General features: G+C 36.9%; 1 protein-coding gene across 8 annotated transcripts in view; it reads left to right on the top strand.

Annotated features, from left to right (window-relative positions):
- The window catches only part of LOC127840975 (cytosolic purine 5'-nucleotidase-like), a 106,932-nt gene that overhangs the window by 68,512 nt on the left and 20,353 nt on the right, over window positions 1-18,067 (top strand). For all 8 annotated transcript variants that reach the window (XR_008030654.1, XR_008030651.1, XR_008030652.1 and 5 more), the window contains exons 6-12: window positions 2,217-2,305; window positions 7,105-7,162; window positions 11,118-11,214; window positions 13,003-13,082; window positions 13,770-13,830; window positions 16,423-16,458; window positions 17,870-17,977. Coding sequence is in view for 4 of the 8 variants with exons in the window: in XM_052369447.1 (XP_052225407.1) it covers window positions 2,217-2,305; window positions 7,105-7,162; window positions 11,118-11,214; window positions 13,003-13,082; window positions 13,770-13,830; window positions 16,423-16,458; window positions 17,870-17,977 (529 nt within the window). In the remaining 4 variants the exon portion in view is untranslated. The remainder of the gene's footprint in view (window positions 1-2,216; window positions 2,306-7,104; window positions 7,163-11,117; window positions 11,215-13,002; window positions 13,083-13,769; window positions 13,831-16,422; window positions 16,459-17,869; window positions 17,978-18,067) is intronic.

The following is an 18,067-nucleotide window of genomic DNA, read 5'->3' as shown; positions in this document are numbered from 1 at the left end:
GGTTTCCGGATGATAACTCGAGAATACTTAGGCCTAGGATCATGAAACTTCATAGGTACATTGATCATGACTGACAGATGACCCCTATTAATTTTCAGGTCACTAGGTCAAAGGTCAAGGTCACAGTGACTCGAAATAGTAAAATGGTTTCCGGATAATAACTCAAGAATGCTTATGCCTAGGATCATAAAACTTCATAGGTACATTGATCATGACTGGCAGATGACCCCTATTGATTTTCAGGTCACTAGGTCAAAGGTCAAGGTCACAGTGACTCAAAACAGTAAAATGGTTTCCGGATGAAAACTCAAGAATGCTTATGCCTAGGATCATGAAACTTCATATGAACATTGATCATGACTGGCAGATGACCCCTATTGATTTTCAGGTCACTAGGTCAAAGGTTACAGTGACGCGAATCAGTAAAATGGTTTTCGGATGAAAACTCAAGAATGCTTACGCCTAGGATCATGAAACTTCATAGGTACATTGATCATGACTTGCAGATGACCCCTATTAATTTTCAGGTCACTAGGTCAAAGGTCAAGGTCACAGTGACTCGAAACAGTAAAATGGTTTCCCAGAGCTCCAGATAAGGGTCGTATTTTTGTAATTACGAATTATTTTCAAGTCTGTAATGTATTTATTTTAAAATTTTGTCGTACCATTAAGAATTACAAAATCAAGTTACGAATATTATTTTTACATCGGTTCGTATCGATTTTTATTGAGTTCTTTTCGCGTATTAAAGATCTTTTCTGTGCTTATATAGAATGGTTATCGGGTTTGTTTAACAAAGCTCATTTTTTCCAATAAAAGCGGTGTGTACAGTCTATCTGTCAAAAAACAATGGCGGCGCCCAGAGAGCGTCCTAAAAACCTGCAAAGCGTGCAAAAACACGCTTTTAACATATTGTACGCAAAGTGAGCCGAAGTTGAATGTTAAGAAAGACATTATAGAAAAGATCTTATACGATGTTGTATGTTTGGTTGCCGACACAGTCAGAAAAGCTATAAAAAGAAAACACAGCAGGACGGGTCCAAACTTAAACAAAAAAAAACATTGAACGAGTGGAAGGGACAATTCCCGTGGCTAATCGTTGAAAAGATTGAAGGGGAGACCCGTTTTAATTGTGAAATATGTACAAATTCATAAAAGGCATGCAATCTAAGCACAGTTTGGGAATATGAAGGTATTTGAAAAATAAAATTGTATAATACTGAATGGACACTGTTGAACTCGTATAAATAAAGTTGCTAGTATGTTTATTTTGATTTTTTGCATGAAAATAACCATTGTTATTTATTTTTAGGTCATTTAGAAAAGTTAAGAATTATTTTCCAAAACTTGGAAGTAACATTAAGAATAACATTTCAGAGTTAAGAATTTTTTTGAAAATCTGGTAGTAACTTTAAGAATTTCACAAAACCTTATCTGGAGCTCTGTTTCCTGATGATAACTCATGAATAATTAGGCCTAGGATCATGAAACTTTATAGGTACATTGATCATGACTGGCAGATGACCCCTATTGATTTTCAGATCACTAGGTCAAAGGTCAAGGTCACAGTGACAAAAAACGTATTCACACAATGGCTGCCACTACAACTGACAGCCCATATGGGGGGCATGCATGTTTTACAAACAGCCCTTGTTTGGTATTCATTTATTCATATATGATTTTGAATTATTAGATATGTTTGTGCAGTCTGCTTAGGCTAATCAGGGAAGACCAAGTCTACTTTTATGGACTTTTCTATTTAAATGAAGTCGTTAAAACCAAATCCAGTCTTTGAAGGAAATGTTGTTCCTGATTAGCCTATGCTGATACCTTAGGTTGGTCTGGGACAACACTTTATGCACATGCATTAAAACATTTTTTTCCAATGACCGGCTCATTTTTCTCAGAAACAATCATTGTGTACTGCATGAGTAAATATGATTCAGGCTCTGAGAAAACGGGGTTAAATGCATGTGCGTAAAGCGGTGTCCCAGATTAACCTGCATTGTCTGCTCAGGTTAATGAGGGACAACACTTTACACCCATACTGGATTTTCGTCAAGAAGGGTCTTGCTTTAAACAAAAAATACAATAAAAGCGGAAAGTGTCATCCCTGATTAGCCTGTGCAGACTGCACTTACTAATCTTGGACGACACTTAAGGCACATGCATTAAACCCCTTTTTCACAGAGGAAGGCTCTTTATGTATTTTTCAGGACGGACATTCACGAGATGTACCCCAACAAGTTTGTGCAGCTGGATGAGAATAGGTTCAGAATCTTCAACACACTCTACGAACTGCCAAGTGGGTTCAACCTTGTTTGTATACATACTGCTTTTAAACCCATTATACTTTCGCTTAGTAGAGTGGTCTTTAGTTTAAACCTATTTATTTTAGCTGGATTGCATAGAAAGCCTAAGACTTATTTGTCACGCTCTTCAGTTCGTTTCCTGGGACTAGAACCAGTACTTGGTGTCTATGGAGGAAATCTAAAGAACTCTCCCACAGTGGGGATCGAAAAATTGACCTCGGGATCGCTAGGGGGACACCATATCCACTACACCACTGCGACCTTGGAGTCTCCATGGAAGCAGTGACCTCTCGATCGCTAGGGGGACACCATATCCACTATACCACTGTGACCTTGCACTGACCTCTAGATTGCTAGGGGGACACCATATCCACTACATTACTGCGACCTTGGAGTCTCCCACAGTGGGGATGGAAGCAGTGACCTCTCGATCGCTAGGGGACACCATATCCACTATACCACTGTGACCTTGCACTGACCTCTAGATTGCTAGGGGGACACCATATCCACTACAACACTGCAACCTTGGAGTCCCCACAGTGGGGATGGAAGCAGTGACATCTTGATAGCTAGGGGGACACCATATCCACTACAACACTGCAACCTTGGAGTCTCCACACAGTGGGGATGGAAGCAGTGACCTCTCGATCGCTAGGGGGACACCATATCCACTACAACACTGCGACCTTGGAGTCTCCCGAGCGGTCTTTACTGGAACAACACTTGATCTGTTTTTTATGAAAAATCTTTTCTACATAGAAACAAAATATCCCCTTTGTCAAGCGGTGAAGTACAGAAAAAAAATCTTGACTCTGCTACACGCTGTTGTCCTAATTCAGTACGACCATGCTATCCAAGACTACTTACAGCATATAATGTTTTTATACAGCATTTCAGACAAAAGTAAACAACTTTTGTATCAATTAGAATTATCTTCTGCACCACACTAAACATGCTCAAAGTTTTCAGAAAAATAAAATCTTGAATATATGAAATAAAAGGCATAATATTCTACATGTATTAAATAATATCATTACCAAATTCTGTTGTTTCATTTAATTTGGTCAACATGATATATTTGCTTCTATTTAAATGTAAAACCTTCAATTTTTGTTTGACTGAAAATTATTGGTTTATTTTATCATATTATGAAATAAGACTTCAAATGTTAGCTTTTGTTGAAATTTGATATTGCGGTTGGATTAAAATCCACACAAAAAATTGTCAAACAAATAATTTTGTTTTCATATTAATCGCAAAATACGGAGAACAGAGTAAGCTTTGCCGTTATTGTTTACAGAAGAGTTGCTTATTGACCCATTAAACTGTTTCATAATGCAGTTGTATTCCCCAAAGCAGGCAGAGGGGTATAGTTTTGGTGTTGTCCGTGTGTCAGTCCGTCTGTCTATCACAACTGTACAGAAATATCTATATCTATAGCTAAATCTGAGATACCATAGAATGCTTAAACATGAAACTTCATGGGTGTGTAGATATCAATGCGGAGAAGTGCCATGCACAGGGGTGTCAATTTTCCGGATTATTCCGGAAATCCGGATTTGAGCCGTCCAGTGTTGATTTTGAGGTGAATGTAAATCCGATGAGTTTGTTTAAGGGGGGTGGAGGTAGGGACAAAATTCTTTTAGTGCGGGATCATTTCAGAACGAATATTGTTATAGCATCGTCGGCATTCCAGACATTTGCGCTTGGTACCGATTTTATTTATTGATTTCTGATTGGTAAGCGGCTGGCACTGACATGAGCAGTAACTGACAAAGAAAAGCACTGCAATATCATATTTTAAAACAATATGTTGATCAAATTATATATTGACTGCGTATTTGCTAGGTTACTGGTTACTGGTTTACATTTTCTGCAGTCAAACGATATGCATATTTTATTTCATTTGCAAATGATGTATAGGGACATGTTTTCGGACAGTCGTTTTTGGATACGGTATGGTTTGTCGATTTTAATTTAATTTTGAAGTTCTTAATATCATTTGTTTAGAATGACAAATACACATGCGGTGTTACGGATGGTTTGGTTTATAATATTTCGCATTGTACTCACCAGAAATTGCACCTAGAAAGACTATAAAAAAAGAACAATAAGCTTGGGCTCGGTGGGGTTGGGCCCTCTCTTCCCTTTATCCTACGGCCTCAGACTCTCGGCTTAATTTTCCGGATTTCAAATTTGGGACAATTGACACCCCTGCATGCACAAGAACCATAACCCTATTTTTCCTTGAATAAGAGTTATTGCCCTTTGTTGTTTTTGTATGATGTAATTTTTCAGGGCCATATCTTGGATACATGATACACTATTTCAAATTGGAACTTCATGGGTGTATAGATGTGGGCCATGCTCTGTGAAAAGGGGGTTTAATGCATGTGGGTAAAGTGTCGTTCCAGATTAGCCTGTGCAGTCCGCACAGGCTAATCAGGTACGATACTTTCTGCCTAAACTAGAGTTTTGCTAAAAAGAGACTTTCTTGAAACGGAAAATATCATAAAAGTGGAAAGTGTTGTCCCTGATTAGCATGTGAAGACTGCAAAGGGCTAATCTGGGACGACACTTCATGCACATGCATTGAAACTCCCTTTTCACATGGCACGGCCCATATATATTTTGTGTAAACACCACTTATGGACATACATGCAGAAATGTTCACTTTAGATATCAAGTAAATAATTTTTCCACTGAATCAAGTGGGTATTGTAAGAGAGACTACTCCGATTTAAGTTTTTCTTCATTTTACATTCACTGCATAATCTCCCTTAAATTAAATAATAAAAGTATTGCTGCATATTGGGGGTATTTTTTCAAGTATTACTTATATAAAAAAGTAAAAAAATAATTAATTAAATATCATTAAAAGAAACACAAAATTAACATCCTCATTGTTATACAAAGAAAAGTATCAAATGTTGTGTAAACAAACATACTGAAAAAGTAAAGAAGGTTTTTCTTTTAAAAATCAATTGTCAATAAGTTAATTTTCTTTTCCAAGCATTTAACAAGAATGTTTTCTGGAAAGTTTCAGGAGTGTATAAACTGTAGCATTGAATTAACTTGGTTTATAATCATTAATATGCCATAAGACATCTGGTTTTATGTATTCATTTACTGTAATTACCTTAGGCAAATTCACCTCGTAACAAATTTATAATTGCAGACAAAATTAATATTGCTTTAATTAAACAGATTTCAGAGAAGCTCAAGCTGTCTGTTGGTGCTATCTGTGCAAATTAATTGCTACTTAAATGGTCCATATGGTTCTCTTGTAGAAATCTGTAAAAAAATATATTAATGTTTGTTACTGATTTACTGGAGAAAAAATAATGGTTATTGCACTGAAACTTTTAACATCTTAAGGTTTGAGCTATTGGAAATGGAACAAACATAGATTAAATATGCTGGATGTGTTGTGTTTGTTGTTTTTTCATCTACAAAACTGTGTGTGTTTGACATTTTTTAACTGATTATAGAATAATAAACAAAATGTAGTCTAGGCTATGCTGGATAATTATAGATGTATTTATTATACTCTTGCAGGGGCATACCACTTGAACATTTTTTAAGCGAGAAAATTGAAACTTCAAATATGTCATAACTCATATCTTATTGAAATGACAATATGAGTCGTGTTCTGAGAAAACTGGGCTTAATGCATGTGCATAAAGTGCTGTCCCAGATTAGCCTGTGCAGTCTGCACAGGCTAATCAGGGACAACACTTTCCGCCTAAACTTGATTTTCGGTAAGGAGGGACTTCCTTGAAACTAAAAATACCATAAAAGCGGAAAGTGTCGTCCCTGATTAGCCTGTGCGGACTGCACAGGCTAACCTGGGACGACACTTTACGCACATGCATTAAGCCCAGTTTTCTCAGAACAAGGCTCATATACAAAACACTGTCTGTCAACCCAGTTACATGAGTTATTTGCCCTTCACCCTAGCTGACTAACCTTGCTCAAACTTACTTGTAATGCCTGTTTTCATTGTTTTCCATGAACACATGCTTATAAATAAATCCTCTCTTACATCATTATCATCTTTTCATAGAACCTTTGTAAGCCGGGAACTTTGGATGGAATATGATTGACTTATAAGTAAATAAAAACAACAATAATTTATTCCATAGAGGTTATTGCCAGTTTTATTGTGTCATATTATTTTAAAAGCAGCAAATGATATTCTAAAATTGAAAGATTTTCATCATAAACATTGACAGCTCTTGTGGTGAGACAAGGTTATTAATATTTGAGCTATGCTCTGGGAAAATGGGGCTTAATGCATATGCGTAGTGTCTTCCGATATTAGTCCATGCAGTCTGCACAGACTAATCACGGACGTCATTTTCCATTTTTATATCCCCTTGTCTATACAGGAGACATATTGTTTTTGCCCTGTCTGTTTGTTGGTTTGTTTGCTTCAAACTTTAACATTTGCCATAACTTTTGCAATATTGAAGATAGCAACTTCATATTTGGCATGCATGTGTATCTCATGGAGCTACACATATTTTGATTGTTGAAAGGTCAAGGTCATCCTTCAAGGTCAAAGGTCAAAACACATCTTGTTATGGAATATTTTAGTTTAAAGGGAGTTCTGTGTAAGCGAAAATCAAGTTTAGATGGAAAGTGTCTGTGATAAAAGTGTGGACTGCACTAGCTAGTCTGGGACGACACTTTATCCAGTTGCATTAAGCCCCATTTTCCCAGGGTGAGGTCCATTTTTCTTGTTTTGAAATAGAATTATTATCATGTTCATGGTTTCTGTATATTTCAGTCATGTATGTGCTGGCATGTGTGGTGGACCTATTCTGTCATGATCCAGAATACATCAGGTAATACTGGGTCTGCCAGGGCACCTGCAGGCTGATATATATCTCCCAGATATATAGAACCACTTGCATCCTAATAATCATAATAATAATAATGATAATTATAATACTAATAAAAGTTATAAAAATTATAATATAATTATTACAATTATAATTATTATAAATATAAACATCTGGCTTGATAATACATTTCGGACATTGCTGTTAATAATATACAGTTATTTAATGCTAATTTACTCTGGGTTTTTGTACAATATATTGTTTTTATAAAATATTTTATTGTAATTAAAGAAATATTGGGAAAAACAGTTCTTAAAGGCTTTTTGACTACTTGGGATTGTATGACTGTTCCTATTGCATTGGCTGAGTTGACCATTATTCCAAACTTCCAAAATGCATACAAACTCTTAAAGTTTTCTCTTACTATGTTTACTATGCTTCTTTTTAAAACAGTTGGATTCTATTGCTTTCCCCAAGTTTTTGCTTGGTGTGACAGGTGTTCTTTCAGTTGGTCCATAGACCATTTCCTTTACTTGCAATGTCTGGAGAACACAATGAGTTGCAAGCAAATTGTTATTATGGTTACAGCCAATGGATTGAAAATGACTCTGGGATTAATAGGTCAAAGGTCATGTCACCGGGGCTTGTAACATGAAATGTAGACCAGTAAGTGTCCACGCTGTATCAAGACAACACTTTGACAGTGTCATTGAAATGTGTCATATAGGTATTATGGTTACTTGGGATGAAAGGAAGATGACTATTAATTTTGAGGTCAACAGGTCAAAGGTCAAGGTAACAAGGTTTAAAAACACTTTGACCTTGTCATTTAAATGGGTCATATGGGTATTATGGTAACTTGGGATGAAAGGAAGATGACTATAAATTTTGAGGTTAATAGGTCAAAGGTCAAAGCCACAGTTTCTAATAATGTGAAATGTTGACGATTTCATTTGCCCACAATATCTAGAGAACGCTTTGACCTAGAATCATACAAGTTAATGATTACTTGGCATCTAAAGAAGGTTCCTATCAATTTTGAGGTTAACAGGTCAAAGGTGAAGGTCATTAGGTTAAAAAGCATGAAATTCAATACTGTATGATATCTTGAGAAATCTTTGACCTACATTTACCATCATGCATATTGGTATAATGGTGGTTACTTGTGAGGAAAGAAAGATGCCTATAATTTTAAACGTCAAAGTTCTAGGTTCCATTTTATTTCCCCACACATGAAGAGAATCCCCTGTCCTTTTCCTGGCCTATTTCTGGGTCTGTTAAACGGACCCATTTTTAAAACAAAATGGTGAAAAAATCACTTTAAACAATATATATATTTATTTTTCTTCAGGAAGATGTGTCACATAATTATTATGTCTCAATTATATTTCAATTACATTTAACTTGCTATAATTTATGTTATTGTGTTCTTTTACTTTCAATAATTCTAAAGAAACAATTTAATTAGTTTTGCCAAAATCAGTGAACTTTTCACTCAAACAAATTCCCTGTTAAGCCTGTTTTGTAAGGGTAAAACTGTGTTTTGTACCCAATGGTTTTACAGGTTTTCTGCTAAACCCCAAGAACGGTGAGGTGTTGAAAGTGTGGCCTGTACCATGCAGTCATTAACATTGATACTTTCATCTTCCCAAAAACTCGTATTATTTAGCATGCATTTTCTTTTCCATTTTGATAAAAAATACACATACATTTTTGGAAGTGCTGCTCATTCAGGCTGGCACAAATGCTGTAAGCTCATTATCAGGAGATGACATCGCCCCCTTGGTGCGAAAAGGTACCATGTGCCACTGAAATTAGAAGGCACATGGTAACTTTTTGCACCAATGGGGTGATATTATGTATGCATGCAGTTTTCATGAAGAAGAAAAATAACACAAATACTTATATATGTAATAATAAGGTGCTTATTACTTATTGCGATTATTAAGACAATAATTAATGATTATAAACACACTTGTATTAATTGTCTGTTATAATTGTTAAACTTTATTTGAGCCTAGCTCTGGGATAACGATGGTAAAGTGTGGTCACAGATTAGCCTGTGCAAGCTCTGGGATAATGGTGGTAAAATGTGGTCACAGATTAGCCTGTGCAAGCTCTGGGATAATGGTGGTAAAGTGTGATCACAGATTAGCCTGTGCAAGCTCTGGGATAATGGTGGTAAAGTGTGGTCACAGATTAGCCTGTGAAAGCTCTGGGATAATGGTGGTAAAGTGTGGTCACAGATTAGCCTGTGCAGTCCACAAAGGCTAAACTGGGACAACACTCTCCGCTTTTAAAGTATTTTTTCTTTTAAAGATAGTATATTCTTAACAAAAATCCAGATTAGGCGGAAAGTGTCATACCTAATTAGCCTGTGCGGACTGCAGAGGCTACCGGTAATCTGGGATGACACTTAACGCTCATACATTAAACCACATTTTCACAGAGCGATGTTTATTTATAAAGGAAAATTCATTCATAAGTAATATATTTTATTGTTGACAATATTTAAGTGATATATTAAGTCCCAGGTAGTAAATAAGATGTTGATGCTTGTGGCCAGAAATTTTTATTGTTTTAAATTGGAAATGAAGACAGTTTTTTCAGTCCTGTTTGGCATGAAGGCCGTGTGGCTGTAATATGAGCCCGATCATGCAATAATAGGCTCATGCCATATGCGGCCAACAAAATTCCAGACCAGCCTGCGCGATTCCAGACCAGTAGTTTAGCAGTGTGGTGAGGAGCTGCCTTGTCTGCTAATGAGACCACTAAAGCTTGAATTACTTTATAGTAAACAAAAAAGCTCCTCACCAGACTGCGCGATTGCCGAGGTACACTGGCCACATATGGCATAAGACCCATTTTTGCATGGTGCAGATCATATATAATTGCACAATATTGTTGAAGTAAAAGTTGTCAGTTATTCCAGTCTGTTTAGTGTTTCATATGTGCAGTGCTTTATCTAACCACTATTATCTGAAAATTACCTATCATGCATTCAGCCTCAAAATATGTTTACCCTGTTCTGTATGCCCCAGTGAAATAACATAAATGGTGAAGTGTTCGATTATTTTGTGTATTTAAAAAATATTTTTCATAACAAAGTACCACTGCCTTGATAATTCACAATAAAGAATAATCTTAATTTCTTTATAACACCATGTTAAAAGCTTTGCTAAATCAAGTCACACATCTTAGAATAGAATGCCAGTATGATGACTTTGTTGAAGATGATTTTTGTCCACTATTTTGTGATGCAAAGCCGTTTGAAATTAATTTGATGGATGGAATAGATTTAATTATATTTAGTTGCAGTTCAACAAAGTCTCAATCATAGTATCAACTTCCAAGACTTTTAATCTTTGAACAAGTTTTCAGTCTTTTGAACGTAGAACAACTGGTATAGGGTTATAAACAATCATAGTATGTTAATCTTTAAGCAGTTGCAGATTGATTTATTGCATTTAATTGTGTCTCAACATTCATATATACTGTTAAACTGTAAGAATAATCTTCTATGTTTATCAAAAATAAGTATTTGCAGGTTATTATCTGTAGCCATGCCTTTCATATTATATCTTATCCATTTGTAAATCATGGTTCAACAGCACCAAATACGTAGTTGAAACAAGATTCCTTACTGTTGGAAGAGTCTTATAATTTGAGCAGCTCTCTTTGAAAACCTAGCTAAATGCCTGTGCCTAATATGTTGTCCAAAATTAGCCTGGGATGACACTTTACGCCTATGCATTAAGCCCAGTTTTCCCAGAATGAGGCTTATATCTAGAGTGTTAGCACTTGAACTTTATATTACTGGAAACTCAAAACCACACATCAGACAGTGTTTTTTATAACTCCCTATATCATACATTACCAGTTTTTTGTAACCCCAGGTGTATTAATATTTAGTGCTTTTAACCACAGAAGTCCTGATAATAGTGCTTTGTAACCGCAGGTGCCCGACAGGGATCCAGTCAGGTGACCTCAACATGACGTACTCGTCCATCTACCAGGATGTCATGCAGGCCACAGACATCGTCCACGGGAAAAATGTAAACACTTCTAGAATGATTTCATACTGAAATCAGTTGTTTCAGATTCATTTCTATGTATAAAGATCCAGGACAATAACAGTTGTCCAGATGTATTAATAGATTATTTCCACATTTATTGTGTGACCTTTGGTATGTAAACTTTGAGTTATAAGACAACTTCAGTTTTTGTTGTGAAGATCAACTCTCCATACATTGTTTTTATGCCCCCCTTCCAAGAAGAGGGGGTATATTGTTTTGCACATGTCGGTCGGACTGTTGATCCGTCTGTCGGTCAGTCCACCAAATGGTTTCCGTATGATAACTCAAGAAAGCTTAGGCCTAGAATCATGAAACTTCATAGGCACATTGATCATGACTGGCAGATGACCCCTATTGATTTTCAGGTCACTAGGTCAAAGGTCAAGGTCACAGTGACTCAAAACAATAAAATGGTTTCCAGATGATAACTCAAGAACGCTTAGGCCTAGGATCATGAAACTTTATAGGTACATTGATCATGACTGACAGATGACCCTATTGATTTTCAGGTCACAAGGTAAAAGGTGAAGGTCACAGTGACTCGAAACAGTAAAATGGTTTCTGGATCATAACTCAACAATGCTTAGGCCTAGGATCATGAAACTTCATAGGTACAATGATCATGACTGGCAGATGACCCCTATTGATTTTCAGGTCACTAGGTCAAAGGTCTAGGTCACAGTTACTTGAAACAGTAAAATGGTTTAGGGATGATAACTCAAGAATGCTTAGGCCTAGGATCATGAAACTTCATAGGTACATTGATCATGACTTGCAGATGACCCCTAATGATATTCAGGTCACTAGGTCAAAGGTCAAGGTCACAGTGACTCGAAACAGTAAAATGGTTTACGGATGATAACTCAAGAATGCTTAGGCATAGGATCATGAAACTTCATAGGTACATTGATCATGACAGGCAGATGACCCCTATTGATTTTCAGGTCACTAGGTCAAAGGTCAAGGTCACAGTGATCTGAAGCAGTGAAATGGTTTCTAACGTATTCACACAATGGCTGCCACTACAACTGAATGCCCATTTGAGGGGCATGCATGTTTTACAAACAGCCCTTGTCTATTATTTATTTTGACAATCAACTCTCCATACATAGTTTTCTCTCCTTTATTTTTAAAGATCAATTCTCCATACATAGTTTTCTATCCTTTTATTGTGATGATCAACTCTCCATACATAGGATTCAATCCTTTATGTTAAACATCTCTTCTCCATTCATAGTTTTCTATCCTTTATTGTGACAAACAACTCTCCATACATAGTTTGACATCCTTTTTTGTGATGATCAACCTTCCATGCTTTTACATCTCTTCTGGCCAATATGTCTCTCAATATGATTGAAGTTATCACTTTTGTTAATTGCTGAGTATACTTTGATATCCTTTCTGATTGTTTCCTCCATCATGCCAATGATCCCCTCTTTTAATGGCAAGCATGCCCAATATCTACCATGACCCCCCCCCCCCTCCTGTTCATTCCGCATTTGGATAGGTGTTCTGTAAATACTGGTCTTAATGCATGTGCCTAAAGTGTTGTCCCAAATTAGTCCATGCAGTCTGCACAGGCTAACCAGGGACAACACTTTCCATCTTAACTGGATATGTGTTCAGAAGAGACAACCTATTAACGAGAAAGTCCATACAACAGAGAGTGTTGTTGCTGATAAACTTGTGCGCAGTATAATCTGGGACGACACGTGACTCTCATGCATTAAGACCAGTTTTTCCAAAACGCTGCTCATATGTATTCAGGGCCCCCTGAAGAAGGAGACGATGGCCAACCGAGAGAAGTACGTGCTCAAGGACAGTCGTCTTCCCCTGCTCCTGGACAGGTCAGTCTGCAAGGGGGTGCAATGGCTTGTCAGTCTGCACAGGGGCTTGTCATCCCACAGGGTTACCCCCCCCCCCACACACACACACGCCCTGTTCACCCCGTCCATATAGAAAACATAGAGCCTTGGTCTTGGAAAGCCAGGCTTAATGCATGTGTGGAAAGTGTTGTCCCTGATTAGCCTGTGCAGTCCATGCAGGCTAATCAGGTGCCACACCTTTGGCATAAACTGGATTTTCACTAAAAAGAAACATCTTTTTAGCGAAAAATTCTATAAAACCGGACAGTGTTCTCTCTGAGAAACCTGTGCAGATTGCACAGGCTTATCTGGGATGAAACGTTGTGCACATGCATTTAGCCCAGTTTTTTTCCAGAACATGGTGTATATTAACTATAATCTGATTGTTGTTAAATTCTTATGAAAATTGTGTTAAAAAAAATAAGTGAATCAGTGATTGTTTCATTCTTTGAATATCAATTATGCTATTCACGATTGTTGGTTGTTTTGAAATAATGATCAGCATTCACTTTGTTTTCCTGAAAGAACTAAGCAAATTAAGGGTGCTAAGAATCAGACAAGAAGGATCACAGAGCAGTGGAAATGCTTGATGCAGTATTGAACCTTTTTACTGTTGCCTTTGCTTGTAGTGTCAATTGATTTACATGATTCTTTTTTTTGTGTTTGCAGAATGCGACATCATGGGTCGAAAATCTTCCTTGCCACCAATAGTGACTATGTTTATACTAATGTAAGTATAATTCTTATCAACATCTAGTTCAAAATGTCACCAATAGTGACTATGTTTATACTAATGTAAGTATAATTCTTACCAACATCTACCAATAGTGACTATGTTTATACTAATGTAAGTATGATTCTTACCAACATCTACCAATAGTGACTATGTTTATACTAATGTTAGTATAATTTTTACCAACATCTACCAAGAGTGACTATGTTTATACTAATGTAAGTATAATTCCTACCATTATCTACTTAAAAATGTTTGAGTAAATATTACCAGTACAAAAAACATTTCTTCAAAGTATTATGTTTGACACGTATGTTTTTGGTCTTTCATATTAATATTATAATTTTTTTCTCATTCATATAGGTTTATGTTTGTGATATATACTATTTGTCATCTAATGTTTTATGGATGATAATAAGCGGTTACACACTACCATCAAATGAAAGGAACACTATATGAGCCTTGCTCTGGGAAAACTGGGCTTAATGCATGTTCTTAAAGTGAGGTCCAAGATAAACCTGTGCGGACTGCACAGATTGCACAGGCTAATCAGGAACGAAACTTTCCACTGAAACTGTTGAGAAGAAACTTTATTTAAACAAAAAAATTACTTTAAACAATTTCATACAGGAGGAAGGTGTCATCCCTGATTAGCCTTTGCAGATGGCACAGGCTACTTTGAGGCGACACTTTAGGCGTATGAATTGAGCCCGGTTTTCCCAGAACGTTACTTTTTTTAGCTCACCTGATTGCACAGGTGAGCTTTTCTGACCGGTCTTTGTCCGTCGTACGTCCGTCCCTCCGTCCATCCGTCTGTTAACATTTGCTAAAACACTCTAGAGGCCACATTTTTGTCCCATCTTCATGAAACTTGGTCAGAAGCTTTGCCCCAATAAAATCTCGGCCGAGTTCGAAACTGGGTTGTGCCGGGTCAAAAACTAGGTCACTAGGTAAAAAAAAAAGAAAAACCTTGTAAACACTGTAGAAGTCACATTTTATGTTCAATCTTCATGTAACTTTGTCAAAATGTTTGTCTTAATGATTTTTTTATTGAGTTCAAAAGTGGTTCCAGTCTGTTAAAAAACATGGCCGCCAGTGGGTGGGGCAGTTTTCCTTATTTGGCTATAGAGAAACCTTGTAAACACTGTAGAAGTCACAATTTTTGCCCAATCATCATAAAAGTTGGTCAAAACATTGGTTATATTGTTATCTCGGACATGTTCGAAAATGGTCCAGATTGGTGAAAAAACATGGCCAACAGTGTGCGGGGCATTTTTCTCTATATGTATATAGTGAAAACATGTGAACACTCTAGAAGTCACATTTTTGGCCCAATGTTCATGACATTTGGTCAGAACATCAGTTTCCTTGATATGAGAGTAGAGTTCGAAAATGGTTCTGGTCAGTTCAATAACATGGCTGCCGGGGAGGGGGGCAGTTTTCCTTATTTGGTTATAGAGAAACCTTGTTAACACTCTAGAAGTCACAATTTTTGCCCAATCATCATGAAAGTTGGTGAAAAGATTGGTTTTATTGATATCTCGGACGAGTTCGAAAATGGTCCAGATCAGTGAAAAAACATGGCCGCCAGTGGGCGGGGCATTTTTCTCTATATGTATATAATAAGTGAAAACATGTGAACACTCTAGAAGTCACATTTTTGGCCCAATTTTCATGAAATTTGGTAAGAACATTTGTTTCCTTGATATGAGAGTTTTGTTCGAAAATGGTTCTGGTCAGTTGAATAACATGGCTGCCGGGGGCGGCAGTTTTCCGTATTTGGCTATAGAGAAACCTTGTAAACACTCTAGAAGTCACAATTTTTGCCAAATCAAAATGAAAAGTGGTCAAAACATTGATTTTATTGATATCTCGGACGAGTTCGAAAATGGTCCAGATCGGTAAAAAACGTGGCTTCCAGTGGGCGGGGCATTTTTCTCTATATGTATATAGTGAAAACATGTGAACACTCTAGAAGTCACATTTTTGGCCCAATTTTCATGAAATTTGGTCAGAAAATTTGTTTCTTTGATATGAGAGTTGAGTTTGAAAATGGTTCCGGTCTGTTAAATAACATGGCTGGCGGGGGGGGGGCAGTTTTCTTATATTTATATAAAAGCGTTTGAACCCTCTAGAAGTCACATTTTTTGCCCAATCACCATGAAACTTGGTGAAAAGATTGGTTTTATATATATCACACAATTAATGCGATAATTATTGCCCTTAGATTGTCCAAATTTTCATTATATTATACAAAATCCTTGTAAACACTCTAGAGGTCACAATTTTGTTTCAGATTTTATGAATCTTAGTCATAACATTTATTTTTGTAAGCAAAGTTTGATGTTTGGTAAGGGGGGTCAACTCAAAATATAGGCCACCAGGTCAAATCTTACAAAAACAAAACCTCTCCATATGCCAGAGTTTTGGTTCAATAATAATGAAACTTGACCAGGATGTTTGTCTGGACAATATCTAGGTCATGTTTGATGTTGGTAAAGATTGAATGAACTGACTCCTCTCAGGTGAGCGAACTAGGGCCATCTTGGCCCTCTTGTTATAATATATATGTATATTTTTATATTGCAGACTATTATGGATTACTTGATGGATTATCCGTCAGAGGTAGGTTGTAATACTTACAGACAATTATAAACTATATTAATATTGTAAAAATACCTTGGTTATAAAAATAAAAATAAAAAATTTATCAGAATTTCAACTTATTATAATGTTACCCTTGTCAATTTAAATACATGTTTATAATACTTTCATATATTTGGCTTGTAACTATGTAGAAAACATGTATAATATAACGGTATGTTTTAATGATGATACAAATTAAACATTTGAATCTCTCTCTGTGAAGATGGGTTTAATGCATGTGCATAAAGTGTCATCCCAGATCAGGGTTTAATGCCTGTGCATAAAGTGTCATCCCAGATCGGGGTTTAATGCCTGTGCATAAAGTGTCATCCCAGATCAGGGTTTAATGCCTGTGCATAAAGTGTCATCCCAGATCGGGGTTTAATGCCTGTGCATAAAGTGTCATCCCAGATCGAGGTTTAATGCCTGTGCATAAAGTGTCATCCCAGATCGGGGTTTAATGCCTGTGCATAAAGTGTCATCCCAGATCAGGGTTTAATGCCTGTGCATAAAGTGTCATCCCAGATCAGGGTTTAATGCCTGTGCATAAAGTGTCATCCCAGATCGGGGTTTAATGCCTGTGCATAAAGTGTCATCCCAGATCAGGGTTTAATGCCTGTGCATAAAGTGTCATCACAGATCAGGGTTTAATGCCTGTGCATAAAGTGTCATCCCAGATCAGGGTTTAATGCCTGTGCATAAAGTGTCATCCCAGATCAGGGTTTAATGCATGTGCATAAAGTGTCATCCCAGATCAGGGTTTAATGCCTGTGCATAAAGTGTCATCCCAGATCAGGGTTTAATGCCTGTGCATAAAATGTCATCCCAGATCAGGGTTTAATGCCTGTGCATAAAGTGTCATCCCAGATCAGGGTTTAATGCCTGTGCATAAAGTGTCATCCCAGATCAGGGTTTAATGCATGTGCATAAAGTGTCGTCCCAAATCAGTCTGTGCAGAGCAGGAACAACACTTTCCGTCTTAACTTGTGTTTGCTAAGGAGAGAATTCTTTTGAACAAAAAATACCATTCAATGGCAAGTTTGGTTCCAGATTGGCCTCTGCAGACTGCACATGCACATGCATTAAGCCCCATTTTCCCAGAGCAAGGCTCTGACAGTTGTATATAAATACCTTGTGCATGTGAATTATACTATATACATATTAAATACATGGGCCGTGCTCTGTGAAAAGGGAGTTTAATGAATGTGCGTGAAGTGTTGTCCCAGATTAGCCTGTGCAGTTTTTGCAGAAAGTGTTGTCCCTGATTAGCCTGTGCAGATTGCATTGGCTAATCAGGGACAACACTTTGCGCACATGCATTAAACACCCTTTTTCACAGAGCATGGCATATATGTTTTTTAAGGTTCACTCTAAGTTTGCTTGTTTCTAGAATGGTCGTCCCAAGCGAGACTGGGTCTCGTATTTCGACTTTGTCGTCTGTGATGCCAAGAAGCCTCTTTTCTTCAGTCAAGGGACATTACTCAGACAAGTTGACAGAGTTCGTGTTCTTAGATTCTCCTTTTATATATCCGTTATTTCTTTTAACTTTTCCTACAGTTTTAATCTACGTACAGTTAAAACACCTTAA

The sequence above is a fragment of the Dreissena polymorpha genome, chromosome 8, assembly GCF_020536995.1.
Source record: "Dreissena polymorpha isolate Duluth1 chromosome 8, UMN_Dpol_1.0, whole genome shotgun sequence".
NCBI classification, from domain to species: Eukaryota; Metazoa; Mollusca; class Bivalvia; order Myida; family Dreissenidae; genus Dreissena; species Dreissena polymorpha.
The sequence above is the reverse complement of the archived record's forward strand: the minus strand, read 5'-3'. Positions and strand labels throughout refer to the sequence as shown.